This window comes from Pelodiscus sinensis, chromosome 15 (genome assembly GCF_052426305.1).
Source record: "Pelodiscus sinensis isolate ZL-2025 chromosome 15, ASM5242630v1, whole genome shotgun sequence".
Classification (NCBI taxonomy): Eukaryota; Metazoa; Chordata; order Testudines; family Trionychidae; genus Pelodiscus; species Pelodiscus sinensis.
Genome location: NC_143066.1, coordinates 22980417 through 23003851, shown reverse-complemented (window position 1 = coordinate 23003851; position 23435 = coordinate 22980417). Strand labels below are relative to the sequence as shown.

General features: G+C 41.5%; 1 protein-coding gene across 9 annotated transcripts in view; it reads right to left on the bottom strand.

Annotated features, from left to right (window-relative positions):
- CCP110 (centriolar coiled-coil protein 110) overlaps positions 1-23435 on the bottom strand; it is a 37763-nt gene that overhangs the window by 6435 nt on the left and 7893 nt on the right. For 3 of the 9 annotated variants that reach the window (XM_075899388.2, XM_075899386.2, XM_075899387.2), the window contains exons 3-14: positions 21734-21862; positions 18579-20205; positions 15025-15152; positions 13123-13321; positions 9775-9911; positions 9548-9664; positions 8035-8136; positions 7657-7773; positions 5496-5575; positions 4876-4938; positions 2754-2813; positions 2073-2155 (exon numbers count right to left, since the gene is read on the bottom strand). In XM_075899388.2, the coding sequence (XP_075755503.1) occupies positions 2073-2155; positions 2754-2813; positions 4876-4938; positions 5496-5575; positions 7657-7773; positions 8035-8136; positions 9548-9664; positions 9775-9911; positions 13123-13321; positions 15025-15152; positions 18579-20205; positions 21734-21862 (2842 nt within the window). Of the gene's footprint in view, positions 1-1627; positions 1678-2072; positions 2156-2753; positions 2814-4875; positions 4939-5495; positions 5576-7656; positions 7774-8034; positions 8137-9547; positions 9665-9774; positions 9912-13122; positions 13322-15024; positions 15153-18578; positions 20206-21733; positions 21863-23435 lie in introns of those variants that run through there. The other 6 variants (XM_089782299.1, XM_075899390.2, XM_075899389.2 and 3 more) reach the window with 6 other exon arrangements.

The following is a 23435-nucleotide window of genomic DNA, read 5'->3' as shown; positions in this document are numbered from 1 at the left end:
GGCTCTTGCGCAAAAAGGAGCCATCTACACAGCTCCTTTTTGTGCAAAACCCCCCTCTTGCGCAAGAGTCGTTCTTCCTGGAAAAAAAGGGACCACTAAATAATTATGCAAATGAGGAACAGCGATATTCCACGCTTTGCCTCATTTGCATATTTCTTGTGCAAAACAGTGCAGTGTAGACGTAGCCTCACTTTTAAAGTGGAAAAAGTATCAGAAAATGTTTACTTCAACTAATGTTTTAAGGCATGGAATGGATAAAACCACACCTATGAATAACTGGGCAGTCTGTCCAAACCCCTTCTTAATTTTTTTTTAAGTCAACTACTAGACTCCATGGCTATGTCTAGACTGCAAGCCTCTTTCGAAAGAGCCTCTTTCGAAAGAGAGCGTCTAGACTGCACGTTGAACTTTCGAAAAAGCGGCTTGCTTTTTCGAAAGAAAGCATCCAGTGAGTCTGGATGCTCTCTTTCGAAGAAGCCCTATTTACATTCAAGAACGCCTTCTTTCGAAAGAGGAACTTTCGAAAGAAGGCGTTCTTCCTCGTAAATTGAGGTTTACCGCCATCGAAAGAAAAGCCGCGTTCTTTCGATTTAATTTCGAAAGAACGCAGCTGCAGTCTAGACGCAGGTGAGGTTTTTTCGAAAAAAGGCTACTTTTTTCGAAAAACCCCTGAGTCTGGACACAGCCCATATGTGGACCTTGGTCTGCCCCTCATCTAAAATTGGGATGTACAGCATTGCGTGTATCAGAGGAAAAAGGGTCATAAATCTTCCTTATTAATATCTAATATACAGCATCATTCATATATATATATATATATATATATATATATATATATATATATATAGTAGCCCAATATCTGTCAGTCTATAACACTGACATACACGACCCCGCCCCCTGGCCGTGTACATCAGCGCCCTGCCCCTTTCCCATCCCTCCGTGGTGGCTCAGCTGAGTGCTGCGCCGCTCAGCTGGGCCGCGGTGGGGTAGCAAGCAACGGCAAGCGGCCGTTTGGGGTCCCCTGCAGCGGCCCAGCTGAGCGCACAGCATTCAGCTGAGCGCCACAGCAGGAGGGAAAGGTGGGCGGGGCACTGACGTGATGTACACAGCCAGGGGGCAGGGCCGTGTACGTCACCGCCCCCACCTTTCCCTCCCGCTGTGGCGCTTGGCTGAGTGCTGCGCCCCTCTGCCGGGCCGCCGCGGGGGAGGAGGGGCAGGGCGGTGACATACGTGGCCCCGCCCCCTGGCCGTGTATGTCACCGCCCCGCCCCCCTCCCTCACGGTGGCCCAGCTGAGCAGGCAGCACTCAGCAGAGCACCACAGTGGGAGGGGAAGGGGAAGGGAAAGGGGAAGGGGAGAGACGGACGGGAGGGAGAGGCAGGAGGGGGAGAAGAGAAAGAAAGAGACGGAGAGAGAGGCAGAAGGCGAAGGAGAGCTGAGAGAGAGAGGGGAAGGCAGTAGGAAGGGGAAGAGAGACCAGAGGCTCAGGAGAGAAGACCAATGTGGAGGAGAGACCTGAAAATCCCATCTTATGACGTGCTAATTGGCTAGTATACAGCATAGAATCCTAACAAGATATTTTAAAGCAATGAAGTCATGTAATATTACTGCAGGTAAATCTTCTGATCCATGTCATGTCCTCTGAGTTTTTCTTTCTTGAGGACAAGTCTTACATAGCTTAAAAAAATAGGAATGACATAAAAGAATAAGTGTCCTGGTTAGAATCTAGGTCAAGCTATTTTACCCCTGAAGAAATTATGACTGGTGTTTTTTTACATATGCTACTAAAATTGGGTCTTTTTGGCTATTGGGCATTTGGTCAGAGAAGGAATTTAAGCACTAATCTTAAACTGTACAAGCCTTTTACAGAATGTATTTGGAAAATGAACTATTAAGTTACCCATATTTTTATGTTTATAAACATATATAGGAAGATAGTTAATTTAGTGTATTATAGCAAAGCTACTGCAGCAAGAAAAGGAAAACAAGATCCCATTTCAATTTTCTTGATACTAGTAACTCACTCATATCTTCATTATAAAAAAAGATTCAAGAACCCATTTTCTACACACCTGAAATTGCCTTGTTAGGCATTCTGCTTTCTGAGGACTTCTTTCTATTTTGCTCAACCCCCTTCATTGAGGTCTTAGGGGTTCTAATTAAATATAAAAGAATTAATAAGTCACTTGCATCAAAAACCAAAGATTGTATCCAATTAAAAACACTACTAAACTGTTCTTGGTATGAAAAACATCTGTATGTGACACACTAGAGTCCCCTCAAGAATGTGCACTGAAACTGCTATTAACATTAGCAGAAGTTATGCATATATATTAAAAGGAGACTCTCTCCATGCACACTTTTTTCCTTACTACTCTATTCAAGAGATGGATCGAATGCACATGTTGCATTATTTAGGACATATGTGTCCTGTATAATGATATTTCATTTTCATGGAGTGAAAGCAAAACAAGGGAATGAATGTAGCAAATGCAGATGTCAGAAAACAATGTAAATGAAAAATGGTACACAACAGGGTAAGAGACCACTGCATTTTTTCCCTTGTAGTATAAGATTTTTAAAAAGCTAGGAAATTTAAGACTTGTCTCATAATGAATTGTAAGTTAGCCATTTTGCATTTGAACAGTATTTGCACTGTTGCATATAGATCTTACTTGGAAATTATTTGACTCAATCATTGCATTTGCTTGTAACCTTTAAGTTGTGCATTAAAGTGCATATTATATTCTTACCCTTGCCTGCAAAAAAGCCTATGGAATGGAGTATTTTGTCCTTGATTTGGCTGAAGTACTCTGTTAAAAACAAAATCTGTATTAGTTTGATTTTTATATTCCTTCTATAGCCCAAGTATCCCAAAAAAGTAAGCACAGTGTTTGATTATATTATTGTTAATGAGGAGAGCATTCAGATATTCGTTGCAATCATTAAAACCTCAAGAAAAGCATTGAAAGAGCCTTAGAGACAGAAAGAAGGAATCTATTTTGCAAGTGTCTGTATGAAAGGACTGAACTACAGGCTGGACCTCCCTCGTCCCAGATGAGGGATTTGCTGGACCAGGGGAGGTTATTTCCGGGCCCCCCTGCTGCCAGCCCCATCCCCTGCCCTGCCACTCCACCAGGCTTCCCAGCTTCCCCAGCAGTTCAGCTGGGTTGTGCAAGAGGCTTCCTGCTCCCTTCCCCGAATCTCCTCCCAGCCCAGCTGGGTCACATACCAGCAGTCCCAGCCCTCTCCCCCAAACCCAGCAACTCAGCTGAACCGAGCACCGGGCCCCTCTCTCCCGTCCCCCCATACATTGCGCCAGGCCCCACCACCCACTGCAGCACGCTGGGACACTCTGATCCTGGAACATCCATGGCCCTGTTGGACCACGGATGTTGCCAGACCAGAGAGTTCCAGTTTATAGAGGTGCAACCTATATTCAATTTAGAGACATAGCAGGTATGCAATTCTCGTGCCAATTGTTACTGCAACAGTTGGCTGTGCGTACACTTTATTACCCTGGTACAATGGATCAACACACAGCACTTCCTCCAACTTTTGCTATGGCTCCAGAGTTGTGGTACTTATCCCAAGGCTTGCAGTAAGAAACTTGGAACAGGTTTACAGAAGTAATAAACATTTTCACCTTTTACTATTATGGTGACCTGCCCCTACTAGGGATGTGAATGGTTAACCAGTAAGCTTATGTTATCCAGTGGTCCAGTTAACCGCGCCAACACGCCCCCATTTAAGAGATTAAACATAACGTTTAACTTGTTAACAGATTAAACAGAATTTTAAATTGCTAACCCCCCACAGTATTTATTTTGATTATTCGGTTCTGCCTATAGATTAACATCCATGCAATGAAGGCAGGATTACACAGAGACCATAATTTGCCCTGGAACCTGCTGCTCAACAGACTCTGGCCTGAGGTTCACAATAAATAGCATCACCAACTTCATATATTGGTACTTGGGAGACAGATCTCGCTTTTATCATTTTTATAATTTTTTTAATGAAATTTGTTGTATAATTATTTTTGTTTGGGAATGACAGGCCCAAGGGCTCTTAAATTGTCATCATGGGATTTTACTTTGAAGCTAAAATGAAACAGTGTGGCTGCAGTGCTTCAGGTTTCTGATCATACTAACACTGACAGGCACTGTTTGAAATTAAGAGAGCAGAGCTATTTATAAGATTTGGTCAGAAATGATGAAATCATGCCAGTAGAGGGCATACATGTGAAATGTTTTGTGTACTGATGTATGCACACTATTTTACAAACATTCAAGGCATATGAGCTGTAATAGCCGATATGGTCTAGCGTAGACTGGCCTCATCAGAAAGGCAGCACCACTAACAGTTTATTATTAGAGAGTGTAAGATAGTGGCCAGGTGTGAGGTGCAAGGCATGAATCTCTTTTTCCGATGTAGAGAAAAGAATGCTACTGAAGTTTGAGGATCTCTTTAAATGACACCCAAGTGGACAAATTTCTACAGATTGTTACATGAAGGATCATGTCTGGAGAAGAGGAGGGGTCATCATTATACTGTTTTAAAAACAGCATCAAGCCATTTGCTTAAACTACACTTAACACTTGAGAAACTTGGGAAGTGAGTGAAACACACACAGACAGGAAGGATCATGTTTGAGGATATTAATCTTGGGAAACTGAAGCAGTACTATTTATTAACTATACACAAGTTAATAACTTTTCATGTACTAGTTTAGCCCTCTGCATTCTTCATTACCTAGGAGCAATACATAGATGAGTAGTTGATGGCAATCAAGCAAATCAGTCAACAGGCCTAGCATTATAAAATGGTTAAGAACAGTTTAATGTAAATTACAAGCGTGTAATTTTCACTGACCTTGTTTCAGGAGTATTTTGTTTTACAATAATTTTTTTATTTGGCATTCCCATTTCTGAAGCCCTAATGAAACAAAAAAGTGTAAGTATCTGAATTCATTTTTAAACCTTTCTCAAAAATAAAATAAAATTGTCAGAAAGGAATGGGGAGGGAGCCTCCTGAACAGTATTTATTGCCATTATTCTGGCAAAATGATTTATAGTACAGACTTCACTATCCAAATGCAACACAAACAGAAGCAATGGTCTCTATTATGCCATTCGGCACTTCTACTAATATGCATGTATCTCTTATCATTAGGGATGTTAACAGATTACAGCCATGGTATGGCATTAGGTCATTACTACTAACTTAGCAGGAATTAGGGATGTGACTGTTTTCTGGTTAAGGTTAACTGGTGGGGGCTGGAGCAGTTCCCTGCCTGCCACAGAGCTGTTCCAGCCCTGTCAGGCCCCTCCGCAGACAGGAAACCTCACATATAAAATCTTCCTAGTAAAGATAATCATCTTCCAAAATCCGTAAGAAGCTATTTTGCTAAAAGATTAAGATGTGCATGACAAAGTAATAAACTTCCTTTCTTTCTTTCCAATTTTCTCTACCAAGAAATATTAAATACACACTTCAAATACTTCTTCCTATCCAGAGACTTCTGTGTAGCTGTCGAAAGTGTCACCCTCTCTCGTGGAGTCTTTATTTTATCCTACAAAAACACAGAAGTAGATATTAATATTTGCTACTATTTTTTATTACAGCTGTCCCATTTGACCCACTTTAATTAACAGATTTGTCCCTTTTCATTACAAAATTCCCTTTTAAAGATTTAATTCAACTTTAAGTTTATATGGTGATATAATTTCGTATTTATAACAACAAAAACAAAGAAAGAAGTTAGTTTTATTTGCACTTTTTTTCTTGCTGTCAAAATAATTCCATAATTTTTCTCCTCCCACTCACACACACACACAAAGTATCCAGGTACCTAGTTCCTACTGTACATTGGAGTCTATCTGAACACGTTTAATTTCTGGAGCCACAAAATTATCAGGAAGATAACTTTTGAAAACAAGCTTTTTATTATTTTACTGGGTCAGGAAAAAAATAGTATCTTACTCCAATCATTAGCAAAAGATACTGAACTACAGGGTGACCAAATTTCCCTATGCTGCATATGGGAAGTCTGATAAAATTACACACATTCAAGTGAGTTCAACTACAGTCAAAACTATGCAATACAAATGTTCAAATGAAATGTTCAAGCTGACTGAGCCCCTGATAAAAATAAATACCGTGTCATTAGATTTATTTACCTGCTTATCTTTAATACTTTAAGGTTTATGTGGGGAGAGGTGACACACACTCCCGTACTCCACCCTGACACAGGGAGGTGACCAACCAATCCTCCCTTGTAGTCACTCTCCATGCTTGGCTGGGCTCCTCAGATGGATTCACCTCTCCCAGTACCTGGTGCTAGGACTTCCCAAGGCAACATATATGGGGGGAAGAAGTGCAAGGTAACATACCTCACCCCTAAATTTCTTCCAGGGTTCACACACTAATGTGGCCAGAAGCCGGCTTTTGGCACCATGCAGGAGGGAAGAGAACTGCTTCCAGCCACAGAGAAGGAGTGACCTAGCCTTTGTCTTTGCAGAGCTCATCTCTTCCTTTCTACTCAGTGTCAAAAGGCAGCTAACACCTCCTGGCTGCTGCTGGCCACTGACATTATCCAGCTGCCTCTCCTCTCCTGACTACAGTAGGGTTTAACCCCTTCCTGCCCACAAGGTTATATTATGCATCAGGGCTCAGGGAGCCTGATTGCAAGGATTTCAGCAGCCACAGAGCCTGACCAAAGAAATATCAGGGGAGGTTCCTAGGGGATGTAGCAGTCCCATGCTCCCTATGGGAGAACCCCATGATTATGGATGGGAGGGCAAAGAGGGTGGGTACTAAGCCCCTGCCCAGGGCTGCTGTGGAGCCTGCAGGTCTGGGGTGGGAACAGACTGGAAATCACTTTTCCAATCCACTCCAGAGTTTAGCTGAGCGGCACAGAGGCTTCCCTGTGGCCAGTGCTACTTGGGGTTTTGGCATATGCAACGCTCAGCTCCTCCTGACCAACACCTTGGGCTGGTGGGTCTTTAGCTGTGCTGGTGCCCTGGGAAAGCCAGAGGCAGTAGAGGAAGGAACGAGTCTGCTGGTGAGCTGAACACTCTGACGAGGGGCTAATTCTCTGCACAGTGCTGGGAGTGTGACACTTCCACCAGAGGGAATATAAAGCAGCAGCAGAGATGGAGGGAGGAGCAAAGCAAGGAGGGGACAGCAAGACAGGGAGCACATAAAGGGCAGATGAATGTGCAACAGAGGAGACACGTAATCAGCCACTGCCTAGCACCTGCCACTGTAGCTCACAGCCAGTGCTGGCCCAAAGTAAGATGGAGCCCTGCTGGCGGAGAGTTGGCACGCAGTGGGAGCTGCGCTGATGGACCAGCTGGTCCCATATGCTGCATCTTTGCCCCATCACTAGACTTGCACAACCATCTCCGTTGTCAGCCATTGGACTCACCTCACTCACTGCTGATAAGTTTTGCTGCTGGCCAGCTACCTGCCTAACAGTACTGATGGGGGGGGACAGAGAGTTGGTGGAGGGGGGGAGAAGGGAGAGACAGAAAATATAAAGTTGGGACACCTGCATGAGGACTTAAATACAGGACCGAACTAACTAGTAACAGTAGCATACATATTCCTAGTTTTAAGTGTTTCTTTACTAGATAAAAGCTGGGAACATACCATTTGCCTGAGCATTTTTTCTTTGCGAACTTCACGATCATGACGCAGGATATTCATTCTTTCAGATACTTCCATTATAAAGAATATGTCATGGATGTCATACAGCGCAGCTCGCAGCTGAAATAAAAAATTTCATGAAGTATTCACAGTTAATGTTTTCATACTTTCAGCAATATAGTGCAGTGTGTTTTGCAAAGACAGAGTGAAAGTATCTTGGTGAAACTTTAAAACCCTCCAATATTAGCAGAAAATGGTCATAGTTAAAATTTTCATTTCAAATATTGCCCTTCTGAATTTTTTGGATATTTCTGCTAAGAATAAAATACATTTGCTTTAGAGTGATGAAGTAATAGAGTAAAAGCCTGGCATATACATTACTTGAGCTATCACTCTTTCTTGTAGGGATGCATCTTGGGCTGAAACAGTTCCTTTCTTTAAGGGAGCTTCAGATTGAAAATTTGTTATGAACTCCATAGTATCCTAAAAAATAAAAAGAAAGATTAAGCATTGTACATTCTATTTCACATTCAGTGGAAGTAAATCTCAAACCATTAATACATCTGATCTCGGCCATCCTTTTCCTTGAAACTTGAGAGATTATGAGACGAGGAGTAACTAAACTGATATGTGTTTAACTATAATCCTCTAGACAATCTCTTCCTTAGTCTTACTCCTGTAGCTAAGCAGAAGTAATTTAGCATTCTTTATTGTAAGATCAGGTTTCATCATCTTTCCTATTGCTGCCTTCTCAAGCAACAAGCATGACAATGATAAATCATTCCTCTCTCTTTTCCATTCTCCCTTCCCATGTTCTTAGAATCCTCTCCTCATATGAAATTAATCAGACACAGAAGGGATATCGCAAACATTAATAGAATATTGTAGATGATGCCTCTAACTTTAGCATCTAACTATATGAATATTTAGGAAGCCACCAAATCACAGCATAAATTTGACACAGGAAACCTCAGTACTAAATCAGGATCCAGAAAAAATACCATTAGATTAAAAAAAAAAAAAAAAAAAAAAAAAAAAGAGAACAGATTTCCAAATTTCATAAGGTATATTCTGCCATGCAAGGTTCATTTCAACTAGAAACCTGACTCTAAACAATTAGTAACAGTTTAAAAAATTATCCAGCTTCACAGTCTGTAAGTCACTTCAAAAAAGCACAGAAAGAGGTACTGTTGGGATACTATAAAGTGGTGTGTGCACAAAGCATGCAATAATGAACACAACTATGTTTTGAAGTAAAATCATACTCTGAATAGGACAAAACTATATTACTTATGGGCTGTGTCTACATTGGCACCCCTTTCCGGAAAAGGGATGCTAATGAGACACTTCGGAATTGCAAATTCCACAGGGGATTTAAATATCCCCCGCGACGTTTGCATTTACATGGCTGCCGCTTTTTTCCGGCTCGGGGTTATGCCGGAAAAAAGCGCCAGTCTAGACGCGATTTTCCGGAAAATAAACCCTTTTCCAGAAGATCCCTTATTCCTACTTTCAAGGAATAAGGGATCTTCTGGAAAAGGGTTTATTTTCCGGAAAATCGCGTCTAGACTGGCGCTTTTCTCCGGCATAACCCCGAGCCGGAAAAAAGCGGCAGCCATGTAAATGCAAACGCCGCGGGGGATATTTAAATACCCCGTGGAATTTGCAATTCCGAAGTGTCTCATTAGCATCCCTTTTCCGGAAAGGGGTGCCAATGTAGACACAGCTATGCAGTAAACCTAATTAATTAACACTGAAAGTAAAATGAGTTTTGTGCTCAGGAGAAAAGTCTACATCTTTTTTGTCAGTTAAAAGAGGGTGGCAGAAACCAACAAGAGGATGGGAGGGAGGGGAAATGTACAATACAAATACATCTTTACACTTATTTCCTTACTTTCACAGTTTGCCTAAGATATTTCAGTTTTTCTGTTTGCATGAGCCTACGAGTAAGAAATCCCTTTGCCAAGGCAGTGATCTTACTGAACTTCATTTGCATCTCTGGTCCAAAGACCTTTTAAGAGAAAAAAAAGAAGAAGATATTTTTCTATGCTTTACTACAAAATCCAACAAAAGTTATGATTTTAAGTTATCAAAATAAACTAAGTCAATTTATTTTCATACCTGAGACAACCTGGTTTTGGCCCTAATAGATCTGGCTGTTGATATTTTTGACATCCCACTAACTGATGGTCCCCAGAGGTAGAACGGAGCTTCATTTGTTGAACCAAAACTATCGGGCATGGTAGTGTTGTCAAAATCTATACAAAAACAGAACGTATCATTAAACAAATGAGAATTAAACAGGAACCCTATGTACTACTATTCAAATACTTACATGTCATTGACCACAAACAAACATATTTTATGACAACATCTGCAGTGTTTTTGTTGCTTTTTTAAAATGTACAGACAGCTGAAACATTGGTTTTAAAATAAAAGTTAGGGCTGTCAATTACTTGAACTTTAACTCACGACCAAAAAAAAGTAATCTCACTGCTAAACAATTGACATTACATATTTTTGGATGGTTTTCTACACTTTCAAATGCAATTGAATCAATTGCAACACAATGCAAAGTGCACAGTGCTCCCTTTATATTTTTAAATTAAAATATTTACACTGTAAAAAGGTTTTTTCAATTCACCTTATGCAAATACTGTAGCAATCTCTTTATAGTTAAAGTGCAACTTAGAAATGAAGACTTTTTGGTTACATAACTGAAATCAAAGGCAAAACAATGCAAAACCGTAGTAGGGATAGAGAACTTTTTTTGGATCAGGGCCAATAATGCATAGAAAAATCAGTAGGGGGTTACGCAAGTGAGAAGCAAAACACAAACACAAAACCCTGCAGTCCTCACTGACCTGGCACCTGGGGAGAAGAAGGGAAAAAAACCAAAAAACCTTCATAGATGTGGCCCTCAACTGAGAAGCATGAAAAAAAAAAAAAAAAAAAAGACGACACTCCCCTCAAGTTCCAACCCCATTGGGAGGGAGGTGTTGCTGAGGCTCAGGGCTTCCCCCAAGTCTGAATTAATTTTTCTGGAAGCTCAAAGCTAGTGGATGTTTTGGGAATACCAGGCTCCGGAGTGGGGACAAAAAGAAGGGGTTCAGTGTGTGGGAGGGGTTTGCCAGGGAACGGGCTGGGAGGATAAGGGTGTGGGCTCTAGGCGGGAGGTAAAGTGCAGGAGCAGGCTGGGGATGTGGGGTCTGGGCAGGAGGGAGGTATAGGAGCAGGCTGGGGGTGGAGATACAGGCTCTGGGCAGGAGGACGACGCTAGAGCATGGTGTGGGGTCTAGCTAGGGAGGGCACAGAAGATAGGGTCACCTACACCTGGTGCAGCTCCGGGGAGGGAGAACACAGGATTTCCACACATCTCCACACACTGCTGGGAAGCACTCTCTGCAGGCATCACCCACTTGCCGCTCCCACTGGCCGTGATTCCCTGCCAATGGGAGAGACAGGGTGGCGATGACTGCTGAGAGCATTTCTCTGACATGCACAGAGCAGCTTCCTTCCCCTGCTGGGCAAGGTTCACAGACTTGATGCTATCTGCATTTTGCCTTGATCAGTACTACAAGGCTCAAGGCTCTCCTATCCCTGCTGCAGAAAGCCGGTGCTGATACTCCAGCCACAGTGCCCTCCACATGACTGGAGGGCCAGCTCACACCACTGGGGGGACCCAATCCCTGAATCTCAGGCTAGATCAAGGCAAGATATGGGTCTTCCGTGCCCTGTTTTAGAACCTACAAGTCCACTCAGTCCTACTTGTTGTTCAACCAATTGCTAAGAGAAACACATTTGCTTACATTTACAGGAGATAATGCTATTTGCTTCTTATTTACAATGTCATCTGAAAACGAGAACAAGTATTTGCATGGCTTTTGTAGCCTACCCTGCAAGATACTAACGTGTCAGATATGCTAAACATTCATAGGCCCCTTTATGCTTTGACCATCATTCCAGAGGACATGTGTCCATGCTGATTACATTTGTTTAAAAAAAAAAAAAAAAGTGTGTGTTAATTAAATACTCCTTAGGGGAGAATTTTATGTTTCTTATTCTGTTTTACCCACATTCTGCCATATATTTCATGTTATAGTAGTCTTGGATGATGACCCAGCATGTGTTGTTCATTTTAAGAACACTTACACTACAAATCTGACAAAATGCAAAGAAGGTACTAATGTGAGATTTCTCAAGCTAGCTACAGCATTTGACCCAGTACTTCAGGTTCTGAAAGTACCTTCTAAAATCTGAGAGGTACAGGGTGTGCAGCATCTTTTCGGAAGTCTTAAAAGAGCAACACTCCAACATGTAAACTTCTGAACCCAAACCACCAAAAATCAACCTGCTGGTGGGATACAACTCAGATGATGAAAAAGAATTTGTTCTTGTCTGCACTGCTTTGGATCATTATCAAGTGGAACCTGTCAGCATGGACACATATCCTCTTGAATGGTAGTTGAAACATGAAGGAACATATGAATATGCATCTTGCAACACCATCTAAACAATGCCATATGAATGCCTGGCCTTTACTTTCAGAGGACGTTGTAAACAAGAAGAAGGCAGTATTATTTCCTGCAAATGTAACCAAACGTATTTGTCTGAGCAACTGTCTGAACTACAACAAGGCCTAAGTGGATTTGTATGCTCTGAAGTTTTGCACTGTTTTATTCTTGAATACAATTATTTTTTGTACATCATTCTACATTTCTAAGTTCAACTTTCATGATAAAGAGACTGCACCATAGTACTTGTATAACTGAATTAAAAATTTTATTTATTTTTAGTGAAAATATTTATAATAAGATATAAAGTGGCCACTGCAAACTTTGTATTCTGTATTGTAACTGAAATTAATATATTTGAAAATGTGAAAAATAACCCAACATATTTATATAAACAGTATTGTTATTAAGAGCACAATTAATTGCAATTAACTTTAACGGCTTGACGGCTCTAATAGAAATCTTTCTTGGTTTTACTATATATATGCCCATGTATAGTAAAATTGACTAAAATTGCTGCCAGCACTTTCCTTTTGGTTACATACACTATTTTCTACATTCTGAACAAATATAGGTGACATAAGAAATATCATAATCTAAGTGAAAAAAGGTCTACTACTGTGTGAAAAAGTCCCTAGTAGAAGACATGTCAGATAGTAAAGTTATACCTATACCAGGTCTTAGCTAAAAGACATATGATCAAGGAAGGTACTTTCAGAATTTTATTACAGTAGTATTTCTGCAAAGTGGATGCAAGTCTGCTAAGACCACTGATGAATTTTACTTAGACTGCCAAACAGCTGTAAGGTGCTAACTTTCAGTACTACTGGCTTCCAATCAGTGAATATACAGAAATGTTGCCATTACCGTCATCATGAGCCAGACAGTACATTTAGTATATCCTGTTTTAAAGTGGTCAGTAAACTTTTAATAAACAGTTGCCCCCAACTTTTACCAGTGCTGTTTGAGTTTGTGTTATAGATTTTCTCCACTTGAGTCAGCATTGTTTCTAACAAGCCACTTTCGCTTATTTTTCTCCACTCCAGTTCCATCCCACTGCTAATGGTCATTTTGGGTATTTCTCTTTCTGCTGTAGAGCTCTTCTTTCCTTTTAACCTTCTCTCCTGCTCTTCAATCTCCTGCAGATTAAAAGTCTGAAATAAAACCAGATCTTTGATTCTATGTAATGGAATTTAAATACATTTTGATAAGCAATCATATCTTGGCATGAACTTCAATGCAACACATGCAGTCTATTTACCGCTGAAAGCAGAAGTTTCCAACTTTTTGCCATTTGTGGACCCTAAAAATTGCATATGAAGGAGCAAACCTTTTTGGAAATCTTAGGCATAGTCTGTAGACATCCCCACCAGAAAGCCATGAACCACAGATTGAAAAAAAAAAAAAATCACTGATCTAAAATTAATCTTAATTTCCACTAATCTCCATGTAAAAAGCAATATATTTACTCTTAAAACACATGTGCTGGAAAAAATATACTATAAGAAACCCAGCAGCTCAGCCTTTTCAAAATAATATATACAGGCAGTCCCCAGGTTATGTGGATCCGACTTATGTCGGATCCCTACTTACGAATGGGGCTTTTCTCGCCACAGAGGACGCGGGCGGCAGGACCGCGGCGCGTCTCGGCGTCCTCCGCGGCTTTGCTCTGCGTCTCCCTGGTCTGCTGGGGGCCCCCCCCAGCAGACCAGGAAGACGCAGAGCAAAGCCGCGGAGGACGCGGGCAGCGGGACTGGGGCGCGTCTCGGCGGTCCCGCTGCCCACCCGCCCGTGTCTCCCTGGTCTGCTGGGGGCATGCACCTAGTGCACGCCCCCCCCCCCAAGCAGACCAGGCTTTTCTCGCCGCTGGTCAGTTTCAGCAGCAGCTGAATCAGGACGCCTGGGTTAGAGCAGCTGGGGGGCTGCCGGGTTGGTTCCACAGTGCCGAGGAGCGGCGCTACTGGATCAACCCAGCAGCACCCCAGCTGCTCTGCCCCGGGCTTCCTGGAATCAGCCACTGATCAGTTTCAGCAGCAGCTGACTTGGGGACACCTGGGGTAGAGCAGCTGGGGTGCTGCCGGGTTGGTCCCGCCGCGCCAAGGGTCGGTGCTACCAGACCAACCCAGCAGCACTCCAGCTGCTCTACCCCAGGTGTCCTCAAGACAGCTGCTGCTGAAACTGATCAGCAGCTGATTCCAGGAAGCCCCGGGGCAAAGCAGCTCTGCCTCAGGCTTCCTGTAGTCAGCCGCTGGTCAGTTTCAGCAACAGCTGAATGGGGACACCTGGGGTACAATATGTACCAGTTCCGACTTACATACAAATTCAACTTAAGAACAAACCTACAGTCCCTATCTTGTACGTAACCCGGGGACTGCCTGTACACCTCGCTCCTTCTCTCTTTTGGGTATTTTAATAGCTCCAAGATGCTATGCAAGCTAATACCTGTGGACTGGGCAGTAACTGTCTAGTTTTTCCAGGATGTCTAATTCCACATTGCATCTCTTGTCTTTTGAAATCTGATATGAAAGCATGCATTAATTATACATCTCCCTCCTGGGAATACCCTTTCATCTCTACGCTAAAACAGAGTAGTTCTAGTCTCCTGTTTTTGTTTTAGGAGGGTTTTTTTGGCTGTTAGCCAAACCGAAATGGAAACTCAACTGAGGTTTTGCACAACATATTCTTCAAAGAGCTCCCACAAATTCAGCCAGTTTTATTACAAATATTCGTCTTGAGTAGGATATGCAGAGAAAGAACATATTGCTTCAGTCTCTTTTGCTAACTTTTACTTAAATAGCAAGTTGAGCAGTTAACCCTAAACACCTCATTTTAGTATTTTCCTATTTTATTCCCTCACCTTCTGCAACTTTTCCTGTTCCCTCTCTTGTTCAGCTATCAGTACTGATAGCTGTTGTGCATGCTGTTCTTCAAGTCTCTTCCTCATTTCTTCAAAAGCCAACAATTTATTTTTCAAAATGTCATCTTCTGGAAAGAAAAAAAAATACATGCATCACAAAGCAGTAGTCATATATTCTTACTTTTTTAAAGTATCCTGCACACTAGACAAACAGACCTCTATATTTTCAATACAGCTTCCACTGGCATTATCCAGCACTGTTGATATAGCCACAAAACATGAAGTAAAATATTTTTCTTTTATTTCTGATGCCCATTACGTATTTAGATATTGTTTAATTGAATAATCATGTAACCGCAACATGATTATTGGATGGTCCCCCAGGGGTGAGGCCAGCAGCCAGTGCACTCCTGGCACCACTTGTGGGGAGCCCCCTGCCACCTTATGCAGCTGTCTATCAGAGGCAGCAGTGCAGAGCAGGAGCAGAACTTTGTCTGTGGGGGGGGGGGAATGGACAAGGTCCCTGCAGACACAGGCTATGCCAGCATCCTGCTTGCCCCCCTCACCCACGCTGCTGCCTCCTTCTGAGCACCGGCTCCCATCTGCCCCCTTGCTGCCTCTGTGGGAGAGAACAAAGGGGGAGGGGGAACAGGTGGCTCCACGGCTTTCTGCATGTACCAGCTCCTGCCTGCCCCCCTCACATTCCATGTTGCTGCCTCTCTATCAGAGGCAACAGCCCAGGAATGGTGGGGGGGCAGGCAGCTCCACAGAGCCAGTGCTTGTGGGAGGCATCTTAAAAGCTGGCTTTCCATGGGCACCAGCTCCCGCCTCCCCACCTCCTTGCTGCCTTTACATCAAAGGCATTAAGGGGGGGAAGGAAGTGCATGTTGGTACCAGTCTTATTGGTTAATCACTTTACATGACTATACGCCAGCATCGCTAATGCCCAATAATGTACTACAGGTTGAACCTCTCTAGTCTGGTGTCTTTGGGACCTGACCAGTGCCAAACCAGAGAATCTGTCCAACCATAGGAGGTCAATATTGTCTAGCACCATTACCCACACTTACACTGCTTATTAGGCTCTTAGTTGACATTTAGAATACTGAGAGCCAGTACTGGTGTCTGTAAACATACTTTATGGGACCATGGGAAACTTGGGCACACCCATGGTAAGTGGATATTTGGCTAACTAATCTCATGCCGGACCATAGATATTGCCAGACAAGAGAGTGCTGGATTAGAGAAGTTCAACCTGTACAAAGAATAATTGCTTTTATGGAATTGCAGTTACTCGTAAGTGCTTTATGTTTGCATTCACATTTGTGAGATCAGTATATCCATGGATGGGATGGCATAAACAGCACTGACCAATCCCAGATTCAAGAGGTAACATGCAGTCTAGCTGAGAAAAACATGACTAGATGCTTGAGTGAACAAAACATTTATTCTGCTCAGTCTGATAGTTTTCTCTAATGAACTCTGTAAAAAACTAAGCAGACATACATGATACTATTCTTGAATTGGAAGAACACCAATCATAGTAATAATGAAGTTACTTGCAGCTTATATTTTAATGCATTTAAATTTTTATTTGTAGTGTGCATTTGTTCGCTTACATTTTAAGGACTCAAAACTGCTCTACCTTAATTTTGTCACCTCACTCACGCTAGAAGTCCCATAAAGTTAGGAATTCACTAGGTTTTCCTTGTGTTATTAAAAATGCCTCAGGTGTGTCCCCCTACAGCAGAGATGGGCAATAATTTTTAATGGAGATGTACTCCAAGATTCTGTTAAGTGGTCACGGGCCATTTTTCTATAGAAGGAGTACAGTGTTTAGGATGGAGATTGGGTGCAGAAGGGAGTTCGGGTAGAGGACTGTGGTGCAGGAGAGGGTGTGAGGTCTGAGAGAATTTGGGTGAATGAGGTTGTGATCTCAGGCAGGAGATTGTGGTGCAGAGTTTGGGAGGGGGCATGGGTGCAGGAGAGGATTCTTACCTGGTAGAGGAGTGTAGGAAGGGATTCAGCATCTGGCGGGGCGGGGGGGGGGGGAGATGCAGAGGGTTGGAGCAAGAGAGGGTGGTGATCTGAGACAGGGAGTTGGGGTATGGGAGGAGATGGGGGGGTGCCAGATGGAGGCTCTGGCCAGGAGGCACTTGCTTGCATAGGCAGTTCACAGCCAGCAGCCCAACGGGACTCTCAGGCAGGCTCACTGCCTGACGCAGCCCCAGACTATTCAAAGCATCTGGCTGCTGAGGCCATGAGCCTCTCCGTACCATGTGCTCTGTGGTAAGGAGGGTACACTGTGTGCGCTGCCCCCACGCCTCGCACAATCATTGCAGTTCCCATTGGAATGGATTATGAGCTGTAATGATTGTGCTGGCGCAGCGCACAAAGTCTCTCCCCCACTGCAAGGAACGTGCGAGGTCTAGAGGCACGTGACCCCAGCAGCTGACCGCTATGTGCAGTTTGGGGCTGTGATGGACAGGGAGCCATACCTGAGGGACTGCAGGCTGAATCAAAAAGCTAGGTGGACCAGATCCAGCCCATAGGCTGTAAAGTGCCCGCCCCTGCTCTACAGGCACAGTGAGTCTGTACTGCTAGAATCTCTCCAGTTTCTTTGGAGGTTTCAGATTAAAACTGGGTGAATGTTTAACACACAGCCCACAAACCCATGCATGCTCTTATGAAAATGTCTTTGCATTATTTTTCAACTAAGTTTTCCTCCTTATGTTCCACCAGGAACATGTTTATTGACATGATTGTTTCATTTCTGTTCATTGGCTTTTCATTTTTTTACTCTCTCTGATCTAATTAGAGACTGCTCTATGGAAAACAGTTGTATTAAAACTTCGTAATACAAATAGGAAAGACCGGTTAAAGCAGCAAATGGTGATTCTGAGCAATTGGATTAGATACAAAATGTTTTATATAACAGGAAAACGAATACCTTTACTGGTATGACAGTGTCTTCGCTTACGGGAAGACTGACACTATGGCAGTTGATCTTCCGGCATTCGATTTAGTAGGTCTAATGAAGACCTGCTAAATCGAACTCTGAGGGCATCCTCATTGGCACCAGTACTCCTAATCTTCATGAGGAGTAAGGGAAGTTGATGGAAATGTTGACTCCAGTTACCTTTTCACATAGCTGGAAATGTAAATCTTAAAGCCAACCTTCCCTCATAGTGTGGACTTGGCCTATATGCTATATGAAAATGTTTAAGCATATACTCCTTTATTATTCAACAAATAAGAGGTATAAGGTTTTTGTCTCTAAATGAGGCAATTTTCAAATACAGAAGATCTCTTTGATCATTCTGTAGCAGCTTTCAGAAACTTGGTTTGTTATTTACTTAATGTTCAGTAGATTAAAAATACAGAAGTGTATCCTGCCATTTTAGCATAAATGATGAATAAACTAGGGGAATAATCCTAAAACTAAGGTGCCGATAAAAGACAGTGGCCTATCTTCTAAAACTGAAATTTCTAACTAAAAATAACTTTGACTTCCAACTCTGAAAAAGGATGACCAGAGAAAAATGTTCTCTCACCATTTGTACCACTGCCTGAGGTTTCATTCTTGTTACCATCAACAGATCCTATGGGGCACTTTCGGTCTTGCAACTTCCACTTCTCTTGTTCTTCTGTTCCAACTGATAAAATATATGGATTGTTCTCTTTCTGTGAACTAGCACTATCCAAATCAAGCCTACGTTTCACTTTTTCAAAACCATTTTCTACAAACTGTTCATTTCCAGAAGAAACATTTGGAGTATCCAGCTGCTGATGCTTATTCTGGCTTTGCATCAGTAATGGAGATGGATTTTCTACATCATAAGATTTATTGAGTTCCACTGGTGAATTACTTTTGGTCTTTTCTACTAAACTAACTGCCTTGTTTCCATTTATAGTTACTAGCTTTTGAGTCACCACTGACTGATTGGCTGCACATGACTCAAGCAATTTTGGAGTTGCAGTACAAGTAGTACTATCCATTTTGTATGGCCTTCTACCATCCAACTTTGGGTCCATTACAGAAGATACCACTGCTCCTTTGCTCTCTAGTTGACTAATGGAACGCTGGCACACATGATCTGAAGTCTCTGAAGAATTGTGGTTGACAACATGAGCTTTGCTAGAACAAGCTGTGGTGAAGTCAGCAGTGAATTTTGGCACAGGTTCAGATGCATTGGTTTGGTCAGTGACATCTTGTATGATCAAGTCAATTGCTCCTCCCTTGTTTTTAGGACTTAATTCATAGGCATTCACAGGGTTATTGATAACTATATGTCCCATTGATGAAGGTCTTGGACGTCTTCGGTGCATTTTAGGGCTCATACTTGGTTCTGGGCTAGGTAATTTGGCATAAGAACCAGTAAGGCTTCTGACACGACTACTGTCATGATCAAAGGTACAAGTGTTTTTAAATTCTTCATCTGAATCCAAATCCAAAACTGGGGATGTTCCAGCTCTTGTAGGTATATCCACTTTAGAGAAACTGGGTGAAGCTGGTGTACTTATGCTATTTATTTGGGCAGAGGCACCTTGGAGTAGAATATTTGATTTATTAAGACTTGGTTTATCAAGTGTCACAGCAGTACAACTCCTGCCTGTAAACCTTACTCTCTCTTTCCCAGAGACATCTGATTTAACTGCATCATTTTCTTTATCTGAATTACTTTCATTAAAACTTCTTTTTGAATTACCTCTCATGCTACGTCTGGTTTGCTCTCTCTCTATGTACTCCCTGGACTTTTTCAGAAGATTCTGAAGACTCATTACATAAGGATCAGGTACTTCCTCAGCAGCTGGTGGCATCTCCATATGCTCTTTATTTACATGTGCACCTGTAGTAGTCATATTTTGTGTTTTATCAGGAAACGTAACCTCAAGGCAAGAAATATTTTCTGAGAGGTTGTTCTCACTTTGTTCAGGAGGAATATGTTCTTCTGTGCCCCTAACTGAGTCTATTCCACTTGATTTAACTTGGATATCAGTGTCTGCTGGCATAATCTCCAATGTTTTCCCAAGGTCTGTAGTACCACTGCATGCAGTTGAACTTGGCAAATCGATGTCTGACAGCATTGTGAAATCATTTGAGGCTTTTGATTCTGAATTAGAATGACTGCTCTCAGCCTCCCTCTGATTCAAATCACTCTGATTGGACACTTTTCTGACCTGCAAAGAAAAATTGAAAATTATCTTATCATTTCAGTGAAATAATCTTAATTAGAAAACAGAAGAGTTGTAAGTACATATGCTATCTGTTCTATAAAGTTAGATTGCTCTCTAATCCAACATGAATTTTCCAGTTTATACAGAATGGACCTACGGCACCCACACTAATCTACAATGCAGAAGACCTTTACAACTAGCAAAGATTATCTGAGGAGAATGCATCTTAAATATATTTTAAGATTTGATAAAAACTTCTGACTAAGCCAAACATGTGATAAAATTGTATTAAAAGGAAAAGGGATATTTGAACATATATTCTTAAAGTAATTCCGTGACTGACAGTTGTCCTGAATACTGTTTTTTAATAGTTTCATAAATTCAATATCAGCATTTAGACAAGTAATTCAAATAACTTTAATGTTAATGCTAAATATACAGTACTTCAACTCAGATTAATCCAATGCCAATTGAGATGCATTACACACACAAAAGAAAGCATACAATTCCCGATGATGTTTACAGCATAAAGAAAACCTTTTTGATTTTCATTATTATATAAAAAGAGCTAAGAAATATCAACTCTTCTGTGTCAAGCAACTGTCAAAAAAAGGCATAGAACACTCAGTTTTATCTGCCACTTTGTATGAATTCTTAGTCCTTGTTAGATATAGGCAACAGAACAGCTATTGACAAGGGGGCATTTACCTAATAGAACAAAAGTTGCCAATTTTATTAACCAGCCCAGTAATTGCAGGGGGTCTAGAAGAAAACAAACCATTATTTTTGTATTCCCAACATATCCTCCTGGTCTGCCTATCAAATCCCAAGTCAGGTGATGGTCTCCATGCACACACTAGTAAACAGTGCAAGAAGCTGAATAGATTACATATGCCACCTTAGTGATGAAACTTAATGAGCACAATGCAAACAGTATTCATTTAGCTGGTGGGTTAGTTCAAGGGCTTTATTATTTCCTACTAAAAATGCAAACTATGATGTTCTTAATAATAAGCCTATTTAACTGTTTTGCCTGTCTAACCCCTGAGGACAGTCCCATCATTGCACAAGAAAACAACAGAATTACAATCTAAATTCCAAAGCATACACCAGCACTGTTATTTATTTCGCAAAGTTTACTTACTGGCCTACAGTTTTGGGGCAGGAAAGGGATGGGGGGAGAATGCTAACAGTTTTTATTGTAGAAGTCAGTTTCAATGAAATCTAGCTAGCTATTTTAAATGGCATTATGAAAACAATAGTGTATCACAAAAACTGACATCTACAAATGCCAAAGTGTGCATTGCCCACAATTGAAAACTAAATACCGATATCTAAAACTATTGCATTTATTCTATGTAATTGTTCAGCAGCTCATAAAATATAAATTACTAGCAAATGTTGGCCTAAAGAGTGTAAACTGCTAATAATTGCAAGTTTACATTAGGAAACTTGCTAGCCTTCAATGAACCTCAGAATGTTCATGAAAATGTCTTCTCTATAACAATTAAGAAACCTTGCACCAACTTGCCTGCATGTTTTCCAGGATCTCCTGAACACGATTCAGTAAAGTTCTTTTCCTGGAATTCTGTCTCCAGATCTCTACATCAAGTGCTTTTTGTTTATCCTGCTGCATTTCCTTTTTTCTCTCAAGACTCAGCTGCAAATCAAAGTATGGGTGATTTATTTTCTTTATCAAAGAGCAAAATTAAATAAGAAATATTTTTAAAACATGATCTGTAATGGGATAGTATGTTTGTTGAGATCTTATGCAGTTTGAAGTAGGGATGGGAAAGTGTAAACAAACGGTTAACAATAAGCCCAAGCTTATCTGTTAATGTTAACAGGTACATGCAGGCTTCTGCCCCGCTCCTGGGGAGCTGGCTGCCACCCATGGGGGCAGCAGGCAGAAGCCAGTGTGCCAATTACCTCCTTTTTAATATCCCTACATCAAAGATTAGCCTCTTTTTAATGGTAAGCTTTTTGAACACAACAGGGAACATTTGCTCAACTCACATGAAGCCCCAGAATTGGAGCATATGTATATGAAGTTCAGAGAATTAGCTTTACAGGGTCCAATTAACAGTGGATCATATGGACCTACTGCTGAGTAGCCTTCCATACCAAACTGTGTAGAGTTTGAATAGTGTATACAAAGTGCACAAATACCCTATATGGCTACTCTCACCCCAGTTTCCTACTTGTAAGTATTGGCTAATTGCTGTGATGTCAGATCTTCACAATGACTCTTCATACAGTAGGTGAATTTCAGATCCAAATATAAAAGTCCCTTCCAATGCCCTATAAACCACTCATCCTGCTCTTATTTACTGTCTTCTGGCTCTTTTCATTGGCCTAAAAACAGCATTTGCTGAAGTAAAAGAAGTTACTAGGCTAAATTCTATTTATACTACATCATCACATAATACAGAGGTGGGCAATAACACACAACTGGTTCGCTAGGGTTAGTCCCTGACAGGCCATTGCCACTTTAGTTACCTGCAACAGGTACAGCTACTTAACGCTCCTGTTGGCCATGGATTGCCTTCCCTGGCCAATGGGAGCTGCAAGAAGTGGTGTCCCGGTATGTGTTGCTTCTTGCCGCTCCGACTGGTTGGGAACAGCGATCCGCAGCCAATGGAAGCTTCCAGAAGCCATGTCTGTGGAGGCATAAGCAAATAAAGTGGTGGCAGCTCTCCAGGGGATAACCCTGGTGAACTGTGTCTAGCCAATAAGTCGGTAATTGCCCACCGCTGCAATAATACTGTCTTTACATTAACTCACATAAAAACGTTGATGCTGTTTTTGCAAACACTTTGTGTAATCTCATGGCTACACACACCTATATTTCTTCAAATGATCAGGGCATATCTAATCTAAGATGCTAGATAAAATAAAGATATGGTGCTATAAAAGAATGATTTAATCTCTTATGCTGAGTTACAACCAGGCATTTTAATTCCTTTTTCTAATTACATGAATTTCAAACAGAATATAAAAAAAAAAAATCTGCAAAAACTGGTCTCAAGCCAAATCAAATAAAACAAACAGATCTGAACTCAGCCTCATGTTTAAGCTATAACATTTATATTGCTTTTCATATTTCCACATATTTTTTTTAAAAAATGTACAAACTGTCACACATACATAACGTTTTCAACTGTTAAAAAGCTTCTTGTTTTATTTTAGACGTGGACAAAATATTTCAGAATAGTAGGTCTTATTCCCTTCCA